General features: G+C 51.3%; 1 protein-coding gene across 2 annotated transcripts in view; it reads right to left on the bottom strand.

Annotated features, from left to right (window-relative positions):
• CLUH (clustered mitochondria homolog) overlaps nucleotides 1-21,766 on the bottom strand; it is a 32,514-nt gene that overhangs the window by 4,029 nt on the left and 6,719 nt on the right. For both annotated transcript variants that reach the window (XM_041720063.2, XM_030287989.4), the window contains exons 2-23: nucleotides 17,356-17,552; nucleotides 15,685-15,856; nucleotides 15,380-15,523; nucleotides 15,041-15,168; nucleotides 14,253-14,407; nucleotides 13,290-13,415; nucleotides 12,280-12,427; nucleotides 11,459-11,551; nucleotides 10,537-11,231; nucleotides 9,774-9,991; nucleotides 9,130-9,234; nucleotides 8,226-8,326; nucleotides 6,694-6,846; nucleotides 6,033-6,095; nucleotides 5,100-5,344; nucleotides 4,237-4,321; nucleotides 3,586-3,739; nucleotides 3,140-3,279; nucleotides 2,949-3,029; nucleotides 2,246-2,371; nucleotides 1,646-1,767; nucleotides 320-413 (exon numbers count right to left, since the gene is read on the bottom strand). In XM_041720063.2, coding sequence (XP_041575997.1) covers nucleotides 320-413; nucleotides 1,646-1,767; nucleotides 2,246-2,371; nucleotides 2,949-3,029; nucleotides 3,140-3,279; nucleotides 3,586-3,739; nucleotides 4,237-4,321; nucleotides 5,100-5,344; nucleotides 6,033-6,095; nucleotides 6,694-6,846; nucleotides 8,226-8,326; nucleotides 9,130-9,234; nucleotides 9,774-9,991; nucleotides 10,537-11,231; nucleotides 11,459-11,551; nucleotides 12,280-12,427; nucleotides 13,290-13,415; nucleotides 14,253-14,407; nucleotides 15,041-15,168; nucleotides 15,380-15,523; nucleotides 15,685-15,856; nucleotides 17,356-17,552 — 3,545 coding nt within the window. The remainder of the gene's footprint in view (nucleotides 1-319; nucleotides 414-1,645; nucleotides 1,768-2,245; nucleotides 2,372-2,948; nucleotides 3,030-3,139; nucleotides 3,280-3,585; nucleotides 3,740-4,236; nucleotides 4,322-5,099; nucleotides 5,345-6,032; nucleotides 6,096-6,693; nucleotides 6,847-8,225; nucleotides 8,327-9,129; nucleotides 9,235-9,773; nucleotides 9,992-10,536; nucleotides 11,232-11,458; nucleotides 11,552-12,279; nucleotides 12,428-13,289; nucleotides 13,416-14,252; nucleotides 14,408-15,040; nucleotides 15,169-15,379; nucleotides 15,524-15,684; nucleotides 15,857-17,355; nucleotides 17,553-21,766) is intronic.

Genomic DNA, 21,766 nt, shown 5'->3' with positions numbered 1-21,766 from the left:
ACATGGGAAGAAGAGACCAGTTTTTTCCAAGCCCCGCCAGAATGTGGGGCCATGCCACAACACAAGTGCTTGTCCGGCCATGGGCAGAGCATGGACACATTTTCAGGAAGCTGAGCAAAGACCCCTGGCATAGCAGTGGGCAGTTACTGCACAGGGCAGCAATTCTGCCCTGGCCCTACAAGGACTCCCTGGCATCCGCTCAGAGCTGTTTTTGGAAAGGCCTCCCCAGGGCCCAGGCTGGGCACTGGTTTGCAGTGGCACTGCTCAGTTCTGGCCCTGCAGCGACAGCTCACACGTGCACAGTGGGGCCACTCATCACCTGATTCTTGTAGATGGTGTAGCCTTCCTTCTCATGCTGCAGAGCCGACCGGAACTCTGCTTTGCTCTCGTACACTCGGGCAACCAAGTGGTGGCTGAGGGGAGGAAAAGGGCTGAGTCACTTCTCTGAAGAAGAAACATTTCTGTGCTCCAGCGAGCGTGACTGTGCCATCAGTGTCTGGGCTGAAAGTCTTAACACCAGTGTCAAAGCAGACTGAATGGAGCACCCTAGGAGTTACTTCTCAGCCCAGCTGAGGATTCAAATACTACACTAATTAGGTTGGATTTTAGCTGGAATGCTGAGAAGTGACCTACAGAGGTAAAGACTGAGCTGGGCATCTTTTGTCCTGCAGCCAGGAAAGCTGAAGGCCACAACAGTGAACTGAAGGGAGAGGCACATCCATAGGAATACCCTGGGGCTGGATTTATTAACTGGAGAGGAAGGCTGCAGCCCTCAGGCAGAGCCAGGTCTGAGTCCCCTGGGCTTTCACCAGCTGGGAGAGCTGACTTGGCTTGGACTGTTGGCCTTGATGCTTCTGGAATGAAAAAGAAATTGCTGGGTTTGGCAGTGTTTCTGTGTGGGAGGAGATGGGCCTCTCCAAGCATCCCAGTGCCACTGAGGGACAGCTGAAGACTCTCTGGAGCCTTCACATTCATCAGCCACTAGAAAACAAGGGAGGCTCTTGCTGGTGTTTAATCAGGTTGATTTGCAGCCTGATGGAGAACAGATGGCTGCAATGTGGCAGCAAGAACTGGGAGTGGGCCATGCCTGACTGACAGAACCAGTTCTGCACTGAAAGACAGAGGGCACCCAGCACTGCAGCAGTGGGCACTGGGAGCAGATCCTACAGGTGTCACCAGTCCCAGCTCCCTTGGGAACACACAGAAGCCACTCGGGGGTTTTATTCAAATATAGAATTTTATGGCAAAAGACAAAAGCACATTAAATTATTCTCAAAGATCCCTCCCTGAGGGCTGCAACAATTAAATATGAGCATTTAACATACTGTCCCTGTCTCCCAGTGTTGATTTCCTTACAGGCTCTCCAACCTTTACTTCCCACATACATTTTTCTACTGAGAGTCCACAGGGACCAGGCTTGACAGATTTTTTTTAACAAGCAGCATCACAGCAGATCCCCCAATCAACCTTAAGAACAATGGATCCTCATCTTTTGAAATAACAAACTGGAATACTGCACCATGACCTTGGCTCTGGGACAAGAGTGAATATCCAGTTCTCAAGCCCAGACCCTCCCATGTGAGTACTTGGTGACTGTGCTCACTCTGACAGCAGTGACCCAGCCCAGCACCCCACCCTGCCTCACCTCAGTGCAACCTTCAAAGACTTGGAGCCGTGATACTTGGAGCTGATGGCCAAGGCGTTCTCCAGGAACCGCAGGGACAGGTCATACTCCATGACCCCATGGAGCACCAGGCCAATGTTGTTCTGTACAGAGAGGCAGGCATTGGGAAGGACACACTGGCAGTGCAGTTCCTGCGTTGTGAGCAGCGGGACCCCACAGGTGTGTCACTGCCAGAAAGGCTGCGACCCCTGGCCAGTCCCTGCAGCAGGGACCACCGTCCCCCATGGCAGCTTGGCCCAAACAATCCAGGCACAAGGCAGGTAACAAACTCTCCAGTTTATGCCAGTGCAACAAGAACATAATAAACAGAGGAGTTTTCCTAAGGATTACAGGTGCTCAAAGCCATCTGCAGTATCCCAGTGCAAAGCTCAGCACAGAGGCTGACCCTCCCAGCTAAAAAGGGTCAAACTCCTTTTTTCCTTCATCTGATGGCACCAACCAGTAATGACCCAGGGAGGAAAAGCACTGCCTAAACGTTTAACAGCCATCATGTGGGCATCTTAAAGGCCAAGAGGTTTCTCACAGATTAGGAACTTGAAGACTCTTAAACAAATTACTTACATCTAAGAGTGCCATTTCTGGGTGATCCTCCCCAAATACCAACAGCATGAGGTAGCGTGCACGGTACAGCAGGTTCAGTGCTGTTGAGAGTTGGCTGTTTGCAAAGCAGTACAGAGCCAGGTGCATCTAGGACAAGAGAAGGGATCCAGCATTAATGTAAGGAAACTAATCTCACCTGTCCACTCCTTTCCTTAGCTGCACATGAATAAGAAGTCTTCCTCACTGGTTGAAGGACTTCAATCACTTTGAAAAGTCCAGTCTGCTGGCTGATGCATAGTCCCACTGAGGTGTCCCTGAGGACACAGCACTGAGGAAGCTGCGTGGTTTATTTCAGTTTCTCTTAATACGCCTCGCAGAATATTTCCAACCTGGCTTGCATATTCTATGTTCTGGGGGAGATTCTTTCCTCTTTGTTTTTGACATAAGCCCAGGGCCAAGGCAGGGAGAAGTAATATATCTAAATAAAGATGCATCAGACAAACACTAGAAACCTAAGTTAAGCAGGACAAATAAGTGAGCATGCAGGACACACTCAGCTTTTCACTTTGCAGGATCTTAAAACATGATGAAGTGGAAAATTCCGGAAAGAAAGCTGCAGAAGAGAGGAAAATGCAATTTTTTCCAGCTGCAGACATGAACTAAGGCTCTCAGGCTGCAGCCAGACCCCTGAGGTGCTGCTGCTCCCCCAGCTCCCCATACTCACATATTCTTGGATGGTGTTGGGGTGTTCGATGCCCAGGACCCTCTCGCTCATTAGCACCGCTTTCTGCTGATTGCTTAAGGCCTGAACAGAACAGAACAGAACCCAGGGCAAGTCACACCACGCTGTGAGCTTGAGCAAGCATGGGGAAGGAATGAGAGTGCTGAGGAGATCTCCTCGGAGCCCCTGCTTACCTCTGAGTAATCTCCCATGATATAGTTGAGCCGAGCTAGCAGCCTCAGGCAGGCACAAATTTCTACATGCATAGCACCATACACATTGTTGAACAGGTTTAAGGCTTCATTGATGAGCTCACAGCCCTCCTTCAAGAAACCTGCGAAGAAGGTATATCCGTGTATATATATATATATAAAATAACCTCTAACACTGCTGGAGACAGGAAGTGAGACCAACAGTGGGATACACAGACACGGGTCACTGTCCTGGGGGAAGGATATCACTGCCCTGACCCATCCTTGCTCATTGCTGGTGGCTTTACAGCAGGAGTGTTCCAGATGGACACCAGGATTCTCTACCAAACCGGGGCTGGCAGGGGTGTCCTGCTGGCCATGCCCCACATGCCCTGCTCTTCCCATTACCAGTGGTCATTCTGAGAGGCAGAGCCACGCGGGGTCTGTACCTTGCTGCACTTTTGCTTGCCCGCTCTGGAAGAAGTGGAAAGCATCGGAGGCTTTGGGGTTTACATGCTTCACTACAGGGAAGATGTTGAGAATATCCTCTTCTGTGAAAGTGGGCTTGTGCCTGTTGTCAAAGTTGTACTCCTTCAGCAGGATCTGGAGGGACCAAAGAAAGTAGAGGGCACAGTTACCACTTCCAAAGGCACTTGGCAAGAAAAGGGGCAAAATTCTGAATGTGGAGTCACAGTCAAAACATCTCCTGTACCACGACCTAGGACAGAACTCTCCAAGGTGGTCAGAGGTAGATGTGCACCACCAGCTGTACATGGCAAAATGGCACCGCGGTGACAACACTGAACCTGTGACAGGAGAGCTCATCCAGCTCTTGTCCTACAGCCCACAGAGGCGTGAGAAGGCACTGCAATTGTAGTGAGGCTAGCTGTTCTTCCAAAGGACACGCCAGCAAGTTTACCCTAAGAGAGAACTGGATTAGAAATCCCAGAGCTGGGACCTGTATTCCAACATGAACACCACAAAGACCTTTTGGGGCTCGTGCTGTGCCTGCAGAACACATTGCACTTACTCTTCAATACAGAACAGAACATTCCTCAATACAGAACACGATGGCAAAGGAGGGAGGATGTGGATCTTACCTGGACTCCAGTTTTGAGGGAGATTTCACGGAGCAGGGTGATTTTCTGTAGATTATATACTTCAGCTGCTTGGTCAGCATTCTCACTGCAGAAAGTACACAGAAGCTTCAGCTCTCAGGGGAGTTTCTGCTCAAGGCCATTGCTCTATTGTGGGTACCTGGGGCACAGGTCCCTGTACAGTCAGGTGCTAACCCAAACCAAGGACTAACACTGCAGACTTTGCCCAGAGTCTGTGAAAGCCTATAGAGCACAGCAGTGCTTTTACAGAAATCCTACGTGTGTTCTCAAAGCCCACTGCAGCGTTTGGGCTGAGTACCTTCAGCTCTTGGTGAGGACCAAGCAGTCCCTGACATGAGGGGATGATCACTGTCCAACTGCCAAAACTTGGTTTATGCAACTAGCCGTGGCTTTTCTCTTGGGCCACTTCATTGGTGCTTCCAGTTCAGCATTCACAATGTGCCCCTTCCTTATTCCCCATCTCTGCTCATGTACAGGAGCAGTTGTCCTTTTTCGGGAACAAAAGCTCCCTTCAGCCTAAATCACTGTTGATATAGACAAGCATCTTCTGACTATACTGCTGCTTCTCACCTTATGATCCCTTCCGTACCCTTAGGAAAGGTTTCCCTTCCTCCTCTGCTTTTCATGGCCGCCTTTGCATCATGGGTTTCATCTGATTCAAAATTTCACTTCCCCCTTCCTACTCTTTGCCCAAGTTCTTTCCATTAAAGATCTGTGTAAGTTCCTCAACAGTACAAATTTTATTCAATCAGAAAACAAATAAAAAAGGGAGATCCTGTTAATGAACAAGAGCTACAGAAATTTGGTGAATCCAGGGACAAGCCAGGGTCACCTGCTCCACTTACCATTCAAGACTGAAATCAAAATAGTTCTTTGCTTCTGAACAAATATTCTTCCATAGCTCCTGAGGGGTCATGCTTGCCCATGCAGTGTTGTCAGCATTACCAAGGTTCCTGTTTTTCCTTTTCTTGTTCTTCTTCTTGGAGACCAGCTCATCAGCTGGAAGATGGGCAATGGGATTTGGGAAGGAGCTCAGAAAACAATTGAGGAAGTGGCTGATGGCGGCGGATAAACCTGACAGCTCCACACCCTACAGTGAGACACCAGAGTCAGTCAGGAGAGACGCCTGCCACCCCACAGCACTGCTCCAAGCCCGAGCCTCACACACACCCAGTCCTACACAAACAGGGGCATCTTCCACGAGAGGGACAGGACGGCAGGATGTACGAGTGGCACTAGCACAGAGTTACGTCAATGCAGGATTAAGTCTATGCCTATACACAGAAATGTAGTGTAGGCAAATACATTTTGGGCTGCTACCTGGGACAGAAAGCAGACAGTGCAAAGAAGATTTTGGCACTGGAACCAAGCCAGGTGTATTGCTAAGGCTATGTAGTGTTGAACACATACAAGGATATGTAGTGTTGAGCCAATTAAAAAGGCTTCTTAGAAGGGCAAAAGCAACACTGTTTAAGAGGAAAAAGTATTACAAGGAAAACAAACTGTGATTTCACTTTTAAAAGCCTCCAACATAATGAGTGAGGATCTGGGAAGGAAAAGCATGAATGATTGCTCTATGAGAAAGCTTTCTTCAAGTGGGAACTTGTTTTCCCTTACATACAGGCCTGTACCTATTTCAGTGCTAATGAGCTTGTACTTCTCATTGCCATGCAACCCCCAGGAACTGCCTAATGAGAAAAGAACCCCAAACAGATCTGTTTGTTGAAAAAGTCATTAGGGAGGACATACGAGGCAAGAGGTCAGATTGCAGGTCATACCTGGAGGTACGTCTTGAAGATGTGTTTGGCTGATCGAGTGATCAATTCACTGATTCCAATTTTCTACCCAAAGGAACAAAGAACAGACTGAGTGCATTGGCAAGAATATGGAAAAATACACTGGGCTTTTGAAATGGTCTTTTAGCAAGATCTGCAGAAGATACACTATTCTCCCTCCAGCACAGAACTGCAAGAGCATTTGACAGTCCTCGTGGAGCCAGTGAGGAGCCCCTGGCACCTCCACCACGGGTGTAGCTCAGCACAGCTCCAGCAGTGCTTCAGGGGCTGCCACAGCCCAGCCCCTGCCTGCTCCTGGGCAGCCACACTCACAACACTTCAGAGTTTGATCCAAAGCCCAGATGTGTCTTAGAGGCTTAAAAAAATGCATGGCTGAAAATCCAACTGTGTTACTCACTATTAGATTTGGGAATGCCTGAAGCAATTATCTACCCCAAAAGATACAGTTCCTAACATTATGAAATCCATTAAGGATTTGGAATAAAAACCTCTCCAGCCACCACTTACAGGTCCTCCTCCCTCCTCCCCTGTTTTTGAAGCTGTTTATTTTTACACAGAGAGAACAACTGGCCAAGTGGGAATCTCCCTGGGACAAATGATGCCAGAGTGGTTTGAACTGTCTGATGTTAAGCCTGATGCTTACAAAGATGTGATCCAGCTGTGCGTGGCCGGGGGTCTTGGTGATGAAGTTGATCACCTTGCCCAGGTAACGCATGTTGATGCCCCTCTGGTGCATGGCCTCAGCCAAGGTCGCCCCGTCCATCGGGAGCACTGTGTGATCCAGGCAGTCCTTGACCTGCAGGACATGTACAGTTACTGAGGACAAACATGAAGGAAAGAACTTCCATTTTAAAAAATATTTTAAAAAAACCCCACACCAGGAGGCAGGACAGGTATTCCCAATGCCACTGCAGACACCCCGTTACCTGGGCTGAGGGCTGCCCTGAAAGCAGGCACTGACCCCAAACAAGACTCTTTTGGGGGGTAACACCTGCTGTAACACCAGGGACCACCATGGTAACACAGCCAGGGGGGACACCTGCAGTAGCCAGCCCAGTCTGGGCCAGGTCCTTGCCACTGGGGCCAGTTTCACTCCTCTGTCTCAGCAGGGAAAGAGCAGCACTACACTCTCTCAGAGGCAGAGGCAAAACAACTCCTACCTGTGCAAGTAGCAGGCTGAACCTTCTTTAAGGGCCTCACAATCACTAACTAATTGCCATTTCCAATTAAAAGAGTACGTGGAGCTGTGCACATGGAGCTGATAAGGACAAATGGCACTTGCATGTTAAGTTGTGCTGCAGTGCTGATAAACAGTTGTTTAATTCATGTCATGGAGTAACACCAGCTCCTCTCTGATATGCACAGGACTACCTGCTACAGCAGCTGGTCTGCAACCTGCTCTCACACAGGCCTGTGCAGTGTTTTGGGTTTATATACTGGAGTATCAACCACCTTGTAATCAACAATCACTGAGCCCTTTTCTGGCTCACTCACTTTATTTTTTGTTTAAAGACTGAACAGCTGACTACAGAATTAGTGGATTTAGAGTTCAGAAAAAACTTTCCAACAAGGAAAACCCTCTCCTAACAAAAGACCAACAACTCCTGGACCTCTTGGAGTAGAGCTCGTGAGTTCTCCCCTGCCAGTTCCAGTGCCTGATCTGACAGCTGCATTAGCCATCAACTCAGCAAGCATCCCAGGAAGGGAGAAACTCGGATTTCTTATGTGGCCAGGTGCATGGGTAACATCCAACTGCTTAAGCCTTACTAAAGGAGTTTTTAATGACTGCTATTAGTAAAAACAATTTCCCAGTTCACTTCAAATTGTTAGTCACCGATGAGTCACAGCCAGGGTCAGCTAAAACAATAAGCTGTGAAGGGTGCCCAGGGCTAAGGAGGATGGCTTATTGGTCTCTATTGTCCCAAACTCTTAGCAATAGCTTTAATTACCAGTGCCAATTTTTTTTTTGTTGGATTTAGGTGAGAAAATTGTGCCATGATGTAAGATGGGAAAAGGAAAACCCCTTGTGCCTTGCACGCAATGCTCACACTGTTCCCTGTGCTCCCCCACCAGTGCCAGAGCCTGCAGCTGCTCAGGTGAAGCTGCTGTCCCAGAGGTCACCAGGGCCACTGCCTGCTCCGAGGGCAGCCTCACTACTGGCTCTGGGTTCCTTACCAAGCCTGGGATCTGGCACGACAGCAGGAAGGCAGCAGCATCCTTCAGCAGCTGCTTCTGGTCCTGCACCTCCTCTTTGCTCGACTCCGGGAAGCGAACACCTGGGAGAGGAAAAGAGAAAGAGCATCAACCACAGCAACTCACAGAAACAAGCCCTCCCCACCAAGTACACAGCAAGAGCAGGTAAAAAGTTAAGAGTAATCGTCTCCCTGGAATTAAAGATGCTTCAAAAACTTATCTCAGACTATAAATGTTTTGATGGGAAGAGCATTGGCTGCTGTGTTCAGGCAGTGGCTGGGCTGTTCAGACTTAATGGTTTGGCCATTCTCCTGCAATGTGCCTGTACACTGCCCCAGTATTCACCCCTAGAAACACTCTATGAGCTTCTCAATTTCCCAATTAAAAATATGGCTCCAAGTAATGGAAATTCATGTGTGATGCCTGTGCCTGATGTGTGCATGTGAAAGGACACTGTGACTGCTCACTGAAAGGTTATTAGAACAAACCCAGCCCTTCACTGAGGTCTCTTCAACATCAGTCGTTCAACTACAAGTGTTATTTTTTGTGCAAACTACTACATGAGGATCAAATTTGATTTTTTTCCTCCCTCTGCCTCTTTTCATGTGGTCTCATGGCTGGGATGCTGGAGGATCACAGGAGGATTCCCGGCAGCACAGCCCTCCCCCGGGGGTGGGAGATGCTCCCCGCCTGCACTTGGCAGCTCCAGCTCTGCAACCCATTGCTGCTTCCTCTCCTCTGCATCTGCGTGCTTCACACAGAGCCCTGCACCCTGACCAGCCAAACAAAAGCCAGCAACAGTCCTGGCTACAGCACAGTGTGTGTCTGCAGCTGGCTGGACACAGCCACCCTCTGAAGGGCTGGTCCCAGCTCTGGGCACACGTACCTGGTGAGAAAATATCTGGGTTAAATCGAATATCAAATGATGTATCACTAATGGAGCCTACAGCCTTGCAAGCATTCCGAATCACTTCTCTGCTTTTGGGATCCACTGGTGCAGGAAGAAAAACAGAATACAAATTAACGTGGAGTCAGGAAACGACAGACCTAGCTATTAAATTAAGTTTTGTTACTAAAAACAGCAATGATGGCACATTCTGAAGAAATCCATTATAAAAACAATCAATTGTAAAAGGAGAATGGATGCAAAGTCCAAATAAGAGCACATAAGATGACCCAAAAACCCCATGGATGTCCCCACCTCCAAGCACACGCTCTCAGAAATCCAAGCCTGGGGTTCCCAAAAGTGCCCATGCACTGCTGGCCTCCTGCCTGGCCCCAGCCCTCCCCAGGCCAGCCTGACCAGGCTCTTGCTCCCAGGGAAGACTTGAGGGGCTGGTGGTCTTGCTGGGTTCAGACACCTCACTCACCCTGCCCCCAGGGGCGAGCAGCTCTAACAAAGGGGCCAGGCAACACTGACAGGCAGCCAGAGCTTGTTCTGTTTAAGCACCGTCACCCCAACCACCCCCAGCCTGGCGCAGCTCCCACCAGTGCCAGCCCACCAGGGAGCTGGTGCTGAGGCTGCAATACCTGTTCCATCATCAGACGCGATGGTCTCAGCGAGCTCCTTCACCTGATCAAGCCCAGTCACGCTGTCGTCTATTTTCCCATCCTCTGACTCAGGCCTCTCGCTGTCTGCGGCGCCATTCTCTGCACAGGCACCATTTTCCAGCGCAGCCGAGCTCTCCTGCTTGTTGGCTTTCTGCTGCATCAGCTGCAGCGCAGCCAGCTTCATGAATAAGAGATACCTGCAGCAAAGGGAAAGGGCAATTCAGCGCAGCAGAGCCCCAGAGCACCACACGTCTGGAACGTGTCCCACTCCCTGAGCTCCCCTGCCTCGCCAGCACCCTGTGCCCCAAACATCCCACCACAAACACGCCTACAGCAGCGCCCACAGGATTTTTTCCAGCCTCTAGAAACAAACATAACTTTCAGGACATTGGGAATGCCTTAAAAAGAAGCATAAATCCTTCCCATTCCCTAGCCATCAAGTGGAAAGGACACCTGCAGGGAACGAAGAACTTCTAAATGTTTGGACAGGAATTAACAACAATAGATCTGGAGACTAAAACACAAACCATCTCTTTCCCTGGCTCCCTGTTCAAATCCCTATTGTTCTCACCGCTTGTTAATTAAGTTCCTACAACTGCCATTTACACAGCCAAGCAATAGGGCAATTAGCTGCTCACTTCTGGGAGCTGCGCTGGGATGTTCCCAGGACAGTTCAGCAAGGTCCTGCCTTGAACCATGACCTGACCAGCTGCAGGTGGAGGAAAAGGGGAGCTCTGCTCACCTGTGTTCTACAAAGGCATCAACAAGCTCTTGACGGAGACAGCAAAGCTTGTGTCTGTGCTGCTTGGGGAACCCCATTTTCTTACATTCCTCTGGCATCTCCTCCCCTTCAACAGGCAGGAAGTTTAGATCTGGAGGGAAAGTGCGTAACAGGTCCAGGATGTAGTGACGCCCATCATTGCCAATAATGCCTTTGCACTCTACTGAGGAGCACAGCTCCACCTCCTCATTCTTGTCGTTGAGAACTTTGTGCTTCTGGATCTTCAGCGGCCTGCTGGTCTTCTCCAGCAGCTCCAGGTACTTGGGGTGCGACACAACTGTCTTGCCAAAGTCTATTGACCCATAGATGACACTCTGTTCCTGCTCCCGCTCCAAGATGCCAGGAATAATAGACTGAGCTGTCACCCTGTAACCTCTGTAATCCACCACAACAGTCCCCAGCGTGTACAGCCCTTCCACATCCACAGCGTTGTAGGTCCGCACACCATTGAGATCATTGGTAGGAGCCACATAAGCAGCAACATCTCCTCCAAAGTCCTTGTAGTGGTCACGGACGTCAAAGCCCAGGCTGAAGAAAATATTGTTCCAGATGAACATCTGCATCTTGGTCTCCTCGCTGGGGTTGATGGCCATGACATTGCCATCAATGACAGCCATAGCACCTCGTGTTGCTGCTGCAGTGAAGTCACTGTGAACCTGGAGGCACATGGAGAGAAAGCGGGGTCAGGATGGACCCCCACACTCCCAAAGCTCCCTGCAAATTTTTCCTTTGCTCCTCTCCTCCCAGGAGCCAGTAGGCAGGCAGGTTGCTGGCTTTTACTACTGTGAGCTTGGCTAGTGGCTTCAGTACAAGTCCCAGGAGCCAGAACACAGGCAGCAAAGAAGGGGCTGCATGAGGAGCTGCCTGCATATCCCACAGTTACCTTGAAAATGGCTCGTTCTCTCAGCAGCCTCTCAGGCAGGTTCTTGCGTGGCAGCTCCCGTGTGGTCTGCAGCTCTTCATTCCAGTCTCTGGTCTGAAAGAGGGAGGGAAAGCCTTGTGGGATTCAATACATTGCGTGGGAAGGGGCTGGCAAGGCAGCATTCCTGCTTCACAAGGCATTTTGGGAGAGAAGGGAGAGGAAGGGGAAGAATTCAGGCTGCTGTGGAGCTCAGAGGAAGTGACTTAGCAGCAGGAATGAATACACCTCGAGAGTGGGCTTCATTCAACAGCAGTTTGGGACAGATCTTGCATCAGCCCAGCCCGTGCAGGGGCACTAAAGGGGCAGCACAGTGCAGGTGTCATTAGCCAGTGCTGTGGGCAACTGCAGGCACGTGCTGCCCACGGCTGGCCGTTGCTGCCCTGCACCACTCTTGCTAGAAAGCTGCAGCTGAAGCATTTGGAGCAGTCTGCTCAGAGACAGAGGAGTCATCCCAGGCCTGACTGGCACAAGGGAGTGGTCTACCTCCTATGCAGTGGCACTCTTCAGAGAAGGGACACGGAATTTATAAACACATGGAATTTATAAACACCAGAGCAGAAGCTGCTCCTCTCAGTCACTTCTGCGCTCATGGAGCTGCAGCCTGAGCAGCACAGCCCCTGTAGTCAAGAGCCCCGTGAAGAACAAGGACTCCTGCAAGCTTTCCTTTGATGACCAAAACACTCCCACAAATAACAGAGGTTACTTTTTGCAAGTTAACTTGTTCTCAGCACAGCTGGCAGCAAAACTCTCGCCATTGTCGTCAGGCAGAGCAAGCCCAGTACCTGTCCAGGTATGTGCTCCTCATAGCCCAGTCTGGAGGTGTAGGCGTCCTCCGCCCGGACACAGTCCATGGCGTGCTCTGCTTGCGGGGCTGTCCAGCTGTACACTTGGAAAGGAGTGGCTATCCTCTCAAAGGGGTGTCTCTGAACCCTGGTTTGGGAGAAACAACAATTAGATGTTTATGAAGGAAGAATCCTTTCTATTCCAGAAGAATTTTCCCTGTGCTTTCACACTGGTCCCTACAGGCCTCAATGTAACAGTGGCGCACAGTGGAAACCCAGGCACTGCTGAAGGTTTCTCATGTAATTTGTCTGCTCTCTGCAGGGGCTGGGGGCTCATCTGTAGCTACTGCTGGCCCAAAAAGCAACACAGTACAGCAATTTTTAAATGGCCAGATAGTCACAGTGGTGGCTGGAGGCTGCTGCTAATTTCAGCCCTCATCTAGTGTCACTTTCATCTCCTTAATGAAGCAGGAGCAGAGCTCCCAAAAGCCACACAATGTGCCTATCAATACACACCCTGCTGAGCCGAGGCAGTTCATTAAGTGACTCTGAAGAATGACAGGCTTTTGCACAGGACCCACTGTCCTGGAGCAGAACAAATGGTCCCTGCAGCAAGGACAGGAGCATCAAACAATGCCTTATTGTTGTGTCATTATTATAGGAGCTAGAGGAAATTACAGAATATTAACATGCACAGACATGTTTAAAACAACCAACCTCTCACCACTGTAAGCCTACACAAAGCCCTCTTGTATTACTTTCACTGATACTTGTGCTTCAGTCTCTTTTGTGGATCAGGGAGATCCTCAGGGTGCTGCCTGTCGTTCAGCCAGGTGCTCTGTCGTCCTGCAGCTTCCACTCACATGTCCCAACCACCCATCATGACCCGAGCTCAGAGACACTGAGCAATCCCTGCTGCACCACTGGCATCCAGCTCCCCAGAACCAGCTCAGCCTCCCCAGCTTCACACTGGGCTGCCCAAGGAACCAGAGAGGAAGAAGCACTGCTACCGTTTCTTCTGCAGAGCAGAGAAGTTTTTTTTGAAGGTAGGGCTGATCTGGTTAAGTAGTTCCACCAAGGAATGACTGAGAAAACTAGGGTTTGCAGGTTTGGGATTGAAGTTGTATGCAGTAGACCTGCAAGAAAAAAAAAAAACAAAAAAAACCAAAAAAAACCAAACAAACAGTAAAAAGCCATTGTCATACCTGACACTTTCCACACCCTAGGAACGTGGAAAATGCCTGAGAGCTCTTCATACATGCACAGTACCTAAGGTTGCACCATGTGCCCTTGCCTGTGGGAGAGAGACCATGGGGCCAAGAGGCAGGTGGGCAGCAAGGACCGGACCTAGCCTCCCCAAATGAAACAGCCAGTAACTCTGCACCTGGTCCTGATGGTTTTTTAATTTAGACCTTTTTCAGCCATCCCCAGGATCTAGAGAGGCTTTTATTTTTATAGCTGGGAAGGACCGATTTCACAGAACTTCCCAAACACACCAAAGGTGCCTTTGCTTAACAGAGAATCCCCTCAGCACAGCCGCTCCAACAGGCATAGACACAACAGCCTCTCACAGTTACCATTAAAAAAAACAAAAAAAGAAATTATTTGTAGTCAAATCTGCACCCAGCTCAGGCAGTTCTGACAGGCTGTGCTTTTGCTTCAGGGCAAAATATCATAGTTGCAATAGTCAGGAAGGAATTTCCTCCCAACTCAAAATGCTCTAAATAGCTGATGACATTGTGGGATGTTTAAACTTTCCCTAAAGCACCAGGCATTTAGCCACTATGGAGAAGTGGTACCAGGCATGTCTGAACAGCCCAGTCCAGTATAGCAACTCCCACAAACCCATGTGAGCAGCGAATTAATATAGGCTGTTTCTGCCACAGGAAAAAAAAAAAGCTGCAACTGTTTGTTTTTGAGTTGTTTTCCAGTTGGCTGCTGCAGGGCAGACAGGAAGACTCTCAGTTACTCACTGGTTCAAGTAAAATCCCCGCGTGGAGGCAGTGATACTGACGTGCCGATCCTCCACCGTGATGACGTACAAATACATGAGATCCCCGTGCATCTTCCTGTTACCGGGTGGAGGGTTCCAGCCACTCATCGTCAAAACCTTTAGGCACTGCAAAGGCTACAGCAGAACACAACAGAAGCAACTCCTGTCAGCAGGAACTAATTTCTTTGAGTTAGAGTCACTCAATGTACATGCCAGATCCCTTTTACCTGCTGCCCTTGCTCGGTTCCAGAAACAGAGCTTACAAACGCACCTGCTCTCCAGAGCACAGCTTCCTGAGCCCTCTGCAATCCACCAGTTTGCCTTTCACACCATGAGACATGGGTGAAAACAGACACCCTGGGCCTTTGGGCTGCACAGGGTATGGATTTCTTGCTGTACTTGTTTTCAAATGGCAGCTTCTAAACAGCATCCGAGTGGGAGGGCATGGGAAAGCTAAGGGCAATCTGTAGTGACCTGCAGATCCTGTCTCCAGGACTTTGCAGAGGAATGCTGCTTTCCCTTCTCTGCCACCCAGCCCAGCAAGCCTGGCCCTTCCACACTCTGCACATGTCCAGACTCCATGTCCAGTGTTTTACACACCAGCTCCTGGACTTTATTCTTTTGGCTAAGCAGTGCTATCCCAGCACTTGTTAAGCACCAAGCAGAGCAAATCCCAAAGTCCACTTCAGCTCAGCTTTCAATCTTTGACCACCAGGTTGCTGTGAGGAATGTGCCAGCAGCTGTTTCAATGACACAGGAGAACTCTACCTTCCAGTCTCTGTTCTGGGGCTGAAGGGCACACAGGGGCCTCTCTTTGCTACCTGGCAGGATATGTTCAGGAGGGGTGCAGTCAATTTGTTCCATTTCAGTACCTTTCTTCTTCCGTTTTCCACTGTCTAGAACGGACAGAGACATAAAGTCAGTTCTCAGAAGTGCAGCATTCCCTCCCCCAGTTATCATTCAAAGAGGGATGCAGAAGTACTCCAAGTATTCTCTGCACTCCTGCACTCTGACCCAGGACACCTGATTGTTACTGTGTGTTTAATTGAGCAAGGAGTCAGGGAATGAAACCACTGACCACACCAGAGAAGTCTTTTGGACCCATACCTCCCAGGTCTCCTTCAGTGAAGACACTCAGGAAGGACAATGAGTTACAGTCCACACCATTGAAAGCATCTGATGGGTCAAGACTCTTCAGAAGGTCCCGGATGTGGCGCACGTGTATCCTGGCTTCTCGCACTGTGTATGGCTCTGATGACCAAAAAGCAAGGAAAGAAACTGGAATTAGACAGTTGCTTACTCCTTTGGCATACAGGTCTCAAAATGGAACCACAGGAAAGAGCTGACAGGTGGCCAAAATCACTCCCTAAGAAAACTCTCACTCATTCCCTCCCAAGTCTGAAAGAACTTGCCTTCCACCACTTTCAGCAGCGAGCCCTCCTGCAGTCCTTCAATTGTCTTCAGCTCAGCAAAGTTATCCAGGACGTTGCCATCCAGCTGCAGGGAGAAGCAGGTCCGATGGCAGGTATCCTCCCGGTCCATCAACACTTGATGGATTTCTTGCACCATCTCTTGAGGAGAAACCTTAAGAAGGTAAGAACCCAGACAATTATTGTTTACCCTCCCACATGCTCTTACCAAACTCTGCCCCTCAGCTGCAATATCAGAAACCTCTCTGACCTCTCTCTGCAGGCTTGGAAAGCCAGACTCTACCTCCCTTCCCAGGAAGATCAGTTCTGCTCCTGCTGGGAGGGCACTGTCACCTCTGGCAGGGTCAGCCACCGCAGTTCCACCCCACAGGGCTTGGCACCCAGAGACATAACAGCCAGGCACTGCACCAAGCACTTGTCATGGGACAGAGGTGACAGAGGGCAGTGAAGGAACAGAAGGTAGTGGGGGAAGCGGGGCTCTTCCCTTATCTGTTCACACCACACCAGTGGTGAGACCTTGAATGCCGCACATGGAAAACAGCCCAGTTCCTCCTCCCCATGCCTGGTGTGTCTGTGCCACTGCACCTGAGCACCGGGGCTGCTCCCCACCTCCTGCTCTGCTCCAGCACCACTGACACTGCTGGAAAACCCAGAGGACTCGGGTAGTTTACATAAGCTGCTGTAAACAACACAGCCTGCTATTATTAGCCTATTAAAACTAACAGCCAGGGGGATTTAAAAGAGACAAAAAGCCAGTCTGAGATGCAGCTATTTCCACAGGGGATGGGATTTTGCTGCACTCTCTGCCAGTCTTGGGGAGATACGAACTTCCCACTGGGTTTAAATCCCAGATACCGCTCCTCAAAATTAAGAGAGACTTCATTCAGATAGTTTTTGGTGAGGTATCAATCTAAATGGGACCACGAACCAGGCCCATCAGAGCCCATCCTGAGCTGGCAGCATGTCACTGTCCACATTACATGAGGCAGAGCTCTCCATCCAGAGGGAAGTGGAGACTGCATTGTTCCCTTGATCTTCAGGTCGGTGCTTGAGCTCCCTGAGCTCTGCTAGCACCTGTCACTGTACCAAATCCAGGCTGCCCTGAAGCAGCATCATGTCATAACTGCTGAGCAAGCAAGGGATTTTCCCTTCCTCAGTCAGGCCCAGAAATCACGTTTTCACAACATTTCTTTAAAACAGCCCAGAAGTGGGAAGGGCATTTTCCCTGTGCTCAGCTCCATAGCCAAGCCCCTCTGTGTGGACAAGGAGCTACACCACAGCGAGTTCTCCTTCCCCTTGCTCCACACCTGGGATCCAGAACAAAGCACCCTCCCTGTCCTTGCAATGCCCAGGCAGGCCTGGGCTAGGCAGCCTCTTGCTCACATCCCTTCTTCCTTCATTTCTGTCAAGGCACGGGCCAGGCAGTCTCTCCTGCACTTTCCATCCTCTGCTGCCCCCTTCTCCACCTAGTCCTGGTCAGAAGATAGACAGGTCAGGGAGCTGCAGGCAGCCTGAAGGTACTGTGCAGGCTGTGAGGGTTAACAGGGGCCTTTCCCAGGCACTGCCTCCTTCCCTGCCTGCCTGGCTGAAAGGATCTGGCTCAAATACTCCCCACCACCTCTACTCCCATCCCCAGCTGGTGAGGGCAGGTACCTGCAGGGAAAAGGGCTCTATCCCTGGAGCACAGATCTTGACAGTAAATCCCGTATCCTGTATGACGATGACCTCCTGGTCGTTCCCATCTTCTCCCGGGTCAGCCTCCTCATGGCCATTCTGCTTGGCATCCTTCTCGCCCTTGAGGCTGTCATGCGGGCCGCTGCCATTCATCAGTGCCACGCCAGACGGGTGCTCTGGGCAAGAAGAGAAGGGTTTAGACAAGGCCCTCTCCAATGGGCTGCAGAGACTGGCTTGGACCTGCAAAGCCCGAGCTAATCAGGGGCTAAAAAGGCAGGGTTTTATTCTGCACTTGCTGCTCACTAGACAGAGGTGTGCCAGGCCCTTCCCTCACAGCATAATTAAGGTGCTCTCCCTTGCCTGCGGTGTTTGCATCTTCCACTAACCACGTGCAGAAAGGGGAGGGAAGGGCAGCAGGGAGGATGGGTCAGTGTACACTACACTGAGCTGTCTTAAGAAGCCTCTTAATTACAAAAAAAGGGTGTGTGGTGCTTTGCGGCCTGGAGGCAGCTGTAACCTCTGCACCAACACGTTAAAGAGCAGAGGGAGAGGGAGGCCAGCGGCAGCACCGCTCTGCTCACGTGGCAGCCTGGTTATACCACAGGCACACAGCAGCTCCCACGGCCCTGCCCACATCTGGCCACCCTCTGCATTTCCAAAATACTTTCCAGAGATCCCATGGTGCCAGGGTGAGGCTTTGCCTAAGCACTTTTATTCAAGAAAATGGTGACGACATTTTAAGTGCTCGTTTAGACAGATGTGTCACAGGGCTGGGGAGCTCTCTGCACCCACCTCACAGCTCTGCAATGGTTTGTTTTCTTTTCCAATGAGCTGGATAGCATCAGAGAGCAGATAAGATCTAGGAAGCTGCCAGTCTCCTAAACTGAGCCTACATCCTCAGAACCAGGCTGGGGACCACACTGAAGAGGACCAAGGGGCTGCCAGGAGAAGCTGGAAGAGTGGAAAGAGCTGCAGATAGCAGCTCTGGGAGATGGCAGAGTACTCCTTGCCCCCAGTGTGCCAGGCCAGTGCCCCAAGGGCACCAGCCCAGCCCGCACACCCGGGGCAGTGGGTGCTGCAGAGAGCATCGTGTCCCTCAGGCTGTGCTCCCTGCAGGGCTGGCCCAGCACACTCGGCTGCACCCCAAGGTCACACGCAGCAGCAGTTCCAGGTTGGTGCTCTCTGGCCCCCACCTGCAGGCAGCACAGATGGTGCAGGTGGGGCGCTTTCCCAGGCAGCAGAAACAGCCCTTCTGAAAGGCTGCACAGGGTCAGGACAGCTGCAAGCCAGGCCAATGCCTTCAGGCTGCAGCCAGCTCCAGCTGGCAGGTGTCTCTCCTCATCCTCACCTCCCAGCAAGGCACCAGTCCCCACTCCAGAGGAAATGGCAGCTCAGCCTCCCTCACCTCCTAGACCAGTGCTGTGGCTTGAGGACTTACAGCTGTCACAGCCAGTTCTTCTCCATCAGCCCCAACTGCTCTCGCAGCCCAGAGAAGTCATCCAGTCTTCACAATAACCCAGAAGAGAGATGGCAGCACCACATCCCCCTGTACACCTCTGGAGCACAACATGAGGCTGCAGCAACAAGCCCTGCAAAAGCATCCCTGAAGGGTCACATCCCTGCCCCAGATGATGACGACTGCCAACAGCAAACCCTCAGAGAAGACTGTCAGGGCTGACTTAGGACATGGTGAAAGGGCAAAAAACGCAATGAGAGCACCGCCATTCCGAAAGGCAGCAGGTAGCAGAGCTACCTCACGCAGCCTCGGCTGCCTTCAGCAGCTCAGCAGCTGCTGCTCATGTTCCCTGTCACTATGCATATGTCCCCAGCACTTGCTGCTCATTTCTTTGACAGATGAAGCCACGGGCAAACGAGACGAGACTGGCTCTGGCTCCAGTGAGCTGCTGTCATGCTAGAAAGGAGGAAGAAAAGCTCCATGCAAGAGTGCCTCGAGAGATGTGGTTTCAGAAAAACCACACCATGCCCAAAGGGCTGGGGAGAGCCCCTCGTCACACCCTACAGCCAGCACAGCCATACTCCTGGGCTGCCTGAACATGTGGGGATCTGGAGGGAGCGGAGACAAGCCACCACGGAAATGCTGCACCTGGGGCTACCGGCACTGCAGACAGGATGACCTGCCAGGCGCCCCAGCCAGGCTTGGCCCAGCCCCTGCCCATCCAGGCAGGGCAGGATCACTTCTGTTCCTGCTGCGGTAGCCAGAAAGGAGACAGAATTTGGCTCAAAGGAAGGCTGGCACTGCAACCCATCCACACGTCAGTCTGCAGAACAGCAAACACCTTCAGCAGCAAAGCCAAGAGAGAGGAAACCTGAACACAACAAGGGAAAGTTATCAGCCAGGACCACACTTCTGCTTTTCACTGCTCAGTGGTGCAAGATCCTCAAACTAGCTAATGTTTCAGAAATCAGAATATTCCTCCTAGTCTGCAGAAATAATACATGTTCACACCTTCCACCCCTTTTCCTTACTTGAATGAAGGCAGGGCCAGCACAGTGCTGCACTTTGTGACAAGAGACATGTAGAGGCAACACCTTCATGACTCCTTATGCTAGAGGATCTAGCTCCAGCCAGCACAGTCTTAAGTTCAGAAACAAAAGTTAAGTCTGGACTGGAGAAGATCTGCTGTGCAGCCGGTTAACCCTGGGATGTGAGCCAGGCACAGCTTTCCAGAGGGGTTCTGTACAGAATGGGGATGTTTCAAGGAAGTGCAAGCTGGCCTGGAGGCTGTGCTGCCTGCTGGGTGCTGACTCACCTGCTGTGGACCCTGAGGGAGCAGAGCTGCACCCACCTGCCTTAAAGTGGGTCACCGCTTCCTCCCACCCGCTGCAGCCCGACTCGGCAGTGCCAGCGCAGGGGGAGTACATCATGGGGCACTCATGGATTTCACAGGATTTCAGCCTACTTGGGACAGCAGGAGGAGGCACAGGAACACCTTAACGACACCTGCACAGACCTCTCTCCTGTTCCCTGCTCTCCTTCAAGCCCCAAACAGGCGGGCAGCCGTGTCTGGCTGCCGTGGCTCACAGAAGGTGTCTGAGTCACAGGGAAGCGGTTCCACCCGCTCCTCCCGCTTACCGCCCTGCTCGCTGCTGCAGACGGAGATCCCTGCCGGGTCACGTCGGCCTCCACACGCAGGTTTGTGGTCTCGACCGAAGGCTGTGACCCCTGGTCTCCCCTGCCATTCCCAGGGATGTGCCCGTGCCCCACAAGGACCCTCCTCCTGCACTCCAGCTGCAGCTCGGAGCGTGCAGAGGCTGCGAGCTCCGGCCGGGCTGTACCTCGGTGTTCAGTGCTGCCCAGAGCAGAGCGCAGCAATCCCTGCACACATGCAGAGCAGCGCGCAGCAATCCCTGCACACATGCAGAGCAGAGCGCAGCAATCCCTGCACACACGCAGAGCAGAGCGCAGCAATCCCTGCACACACGCAGAGCAGAGCGCAGCAATCCCTGCACACACGCAGAGCAGAGCGTGGCTGGGCACCGCTGCAGCGACCCGCACCCGCCCACCCTGGCACAAAGGATCAGACGGGAGATTAGGTGTCATCTCGGAGCCTGCAGGGTGACAGGGCCTGCTTTAATCACGCTTCCCAGCTACAGCCAGGCTGTGGCATTGGCACACCCCTGCACAGACCCTGGCGTGAGGGAGGGCACACACCTGAGAACCCAAAACCTGCTGGCTGCGCACAGCTAGACAGCACAGATCCTGGGAACAGGTGGTTAATAACTGATTGACGTTCTAACAAATCTTCTGAACCAAAGTCAGACACAAATCCTTTTCAAAGATTATTGGATCCAGAAGTCAGCAACACTGTGTTGCTGGGAGTTAGCCTGGTCTGCAGGGACTGCTCTGTTAGTGGGGAGTTTCCTTCCTTACATTTAGTAACTGGAGAAATTGCTAGAGGGACAAAACTAAAAACTAAACTCCCCTACCTTTACCAGCACCAACTTTTGGAATGCATTTCCTATGATCAGCTCCAGTGCCATTTTGAGAGGCCAGCTGGCTGGGGCCCACTGTCCCCACTGCACTGCAATAATGCATCAGGTGAAGGCAAAGAAGGAACACCCATCCCATCCTCAGCACAGCTGACGGACCTGCTCCCCCCCATAGCTCAGGCCTGTCCTCCACCTCCACACAGGTGAAGGAAACCAAAGGCTTCCTGTGCTGGTCCCTCACAGCTGCACACTTCCACCCAACCTGCTGCAGACTGGGCTGGGCAGATCCACTCCCATCCTTTACAAGGACCACGTTCGCAGTTACAAACAAAAGAGGGATTTACCTTATGAACTGAGAAAAAGACAAGCAAAACACCTTTAAGTTTGCTTTGCTGACATGAACAAGGCACAGACAGGTCCCTCTGTTGTACACACCCAG

This window comes from Taeniopygia guttata, chromosome 19 (genome assembly GCF_048771995.1).
Source record: "Taeniopygia guttata chromosome 19, bTaeGut7.mat, whole genome shotgun sequence".
Classification (NCBI taxonomy): Eukaryota; Metazoa; Chordata; class Aves; order Passeriformes; family Estrildidae; genus Taeniopygia; species Taeniopygia guttata.
The sequence above is the reverse complement of the archived record's forward strand: the minus strand, read 5'-3'. Positions and strand labels throughout refer to the sequence as shown.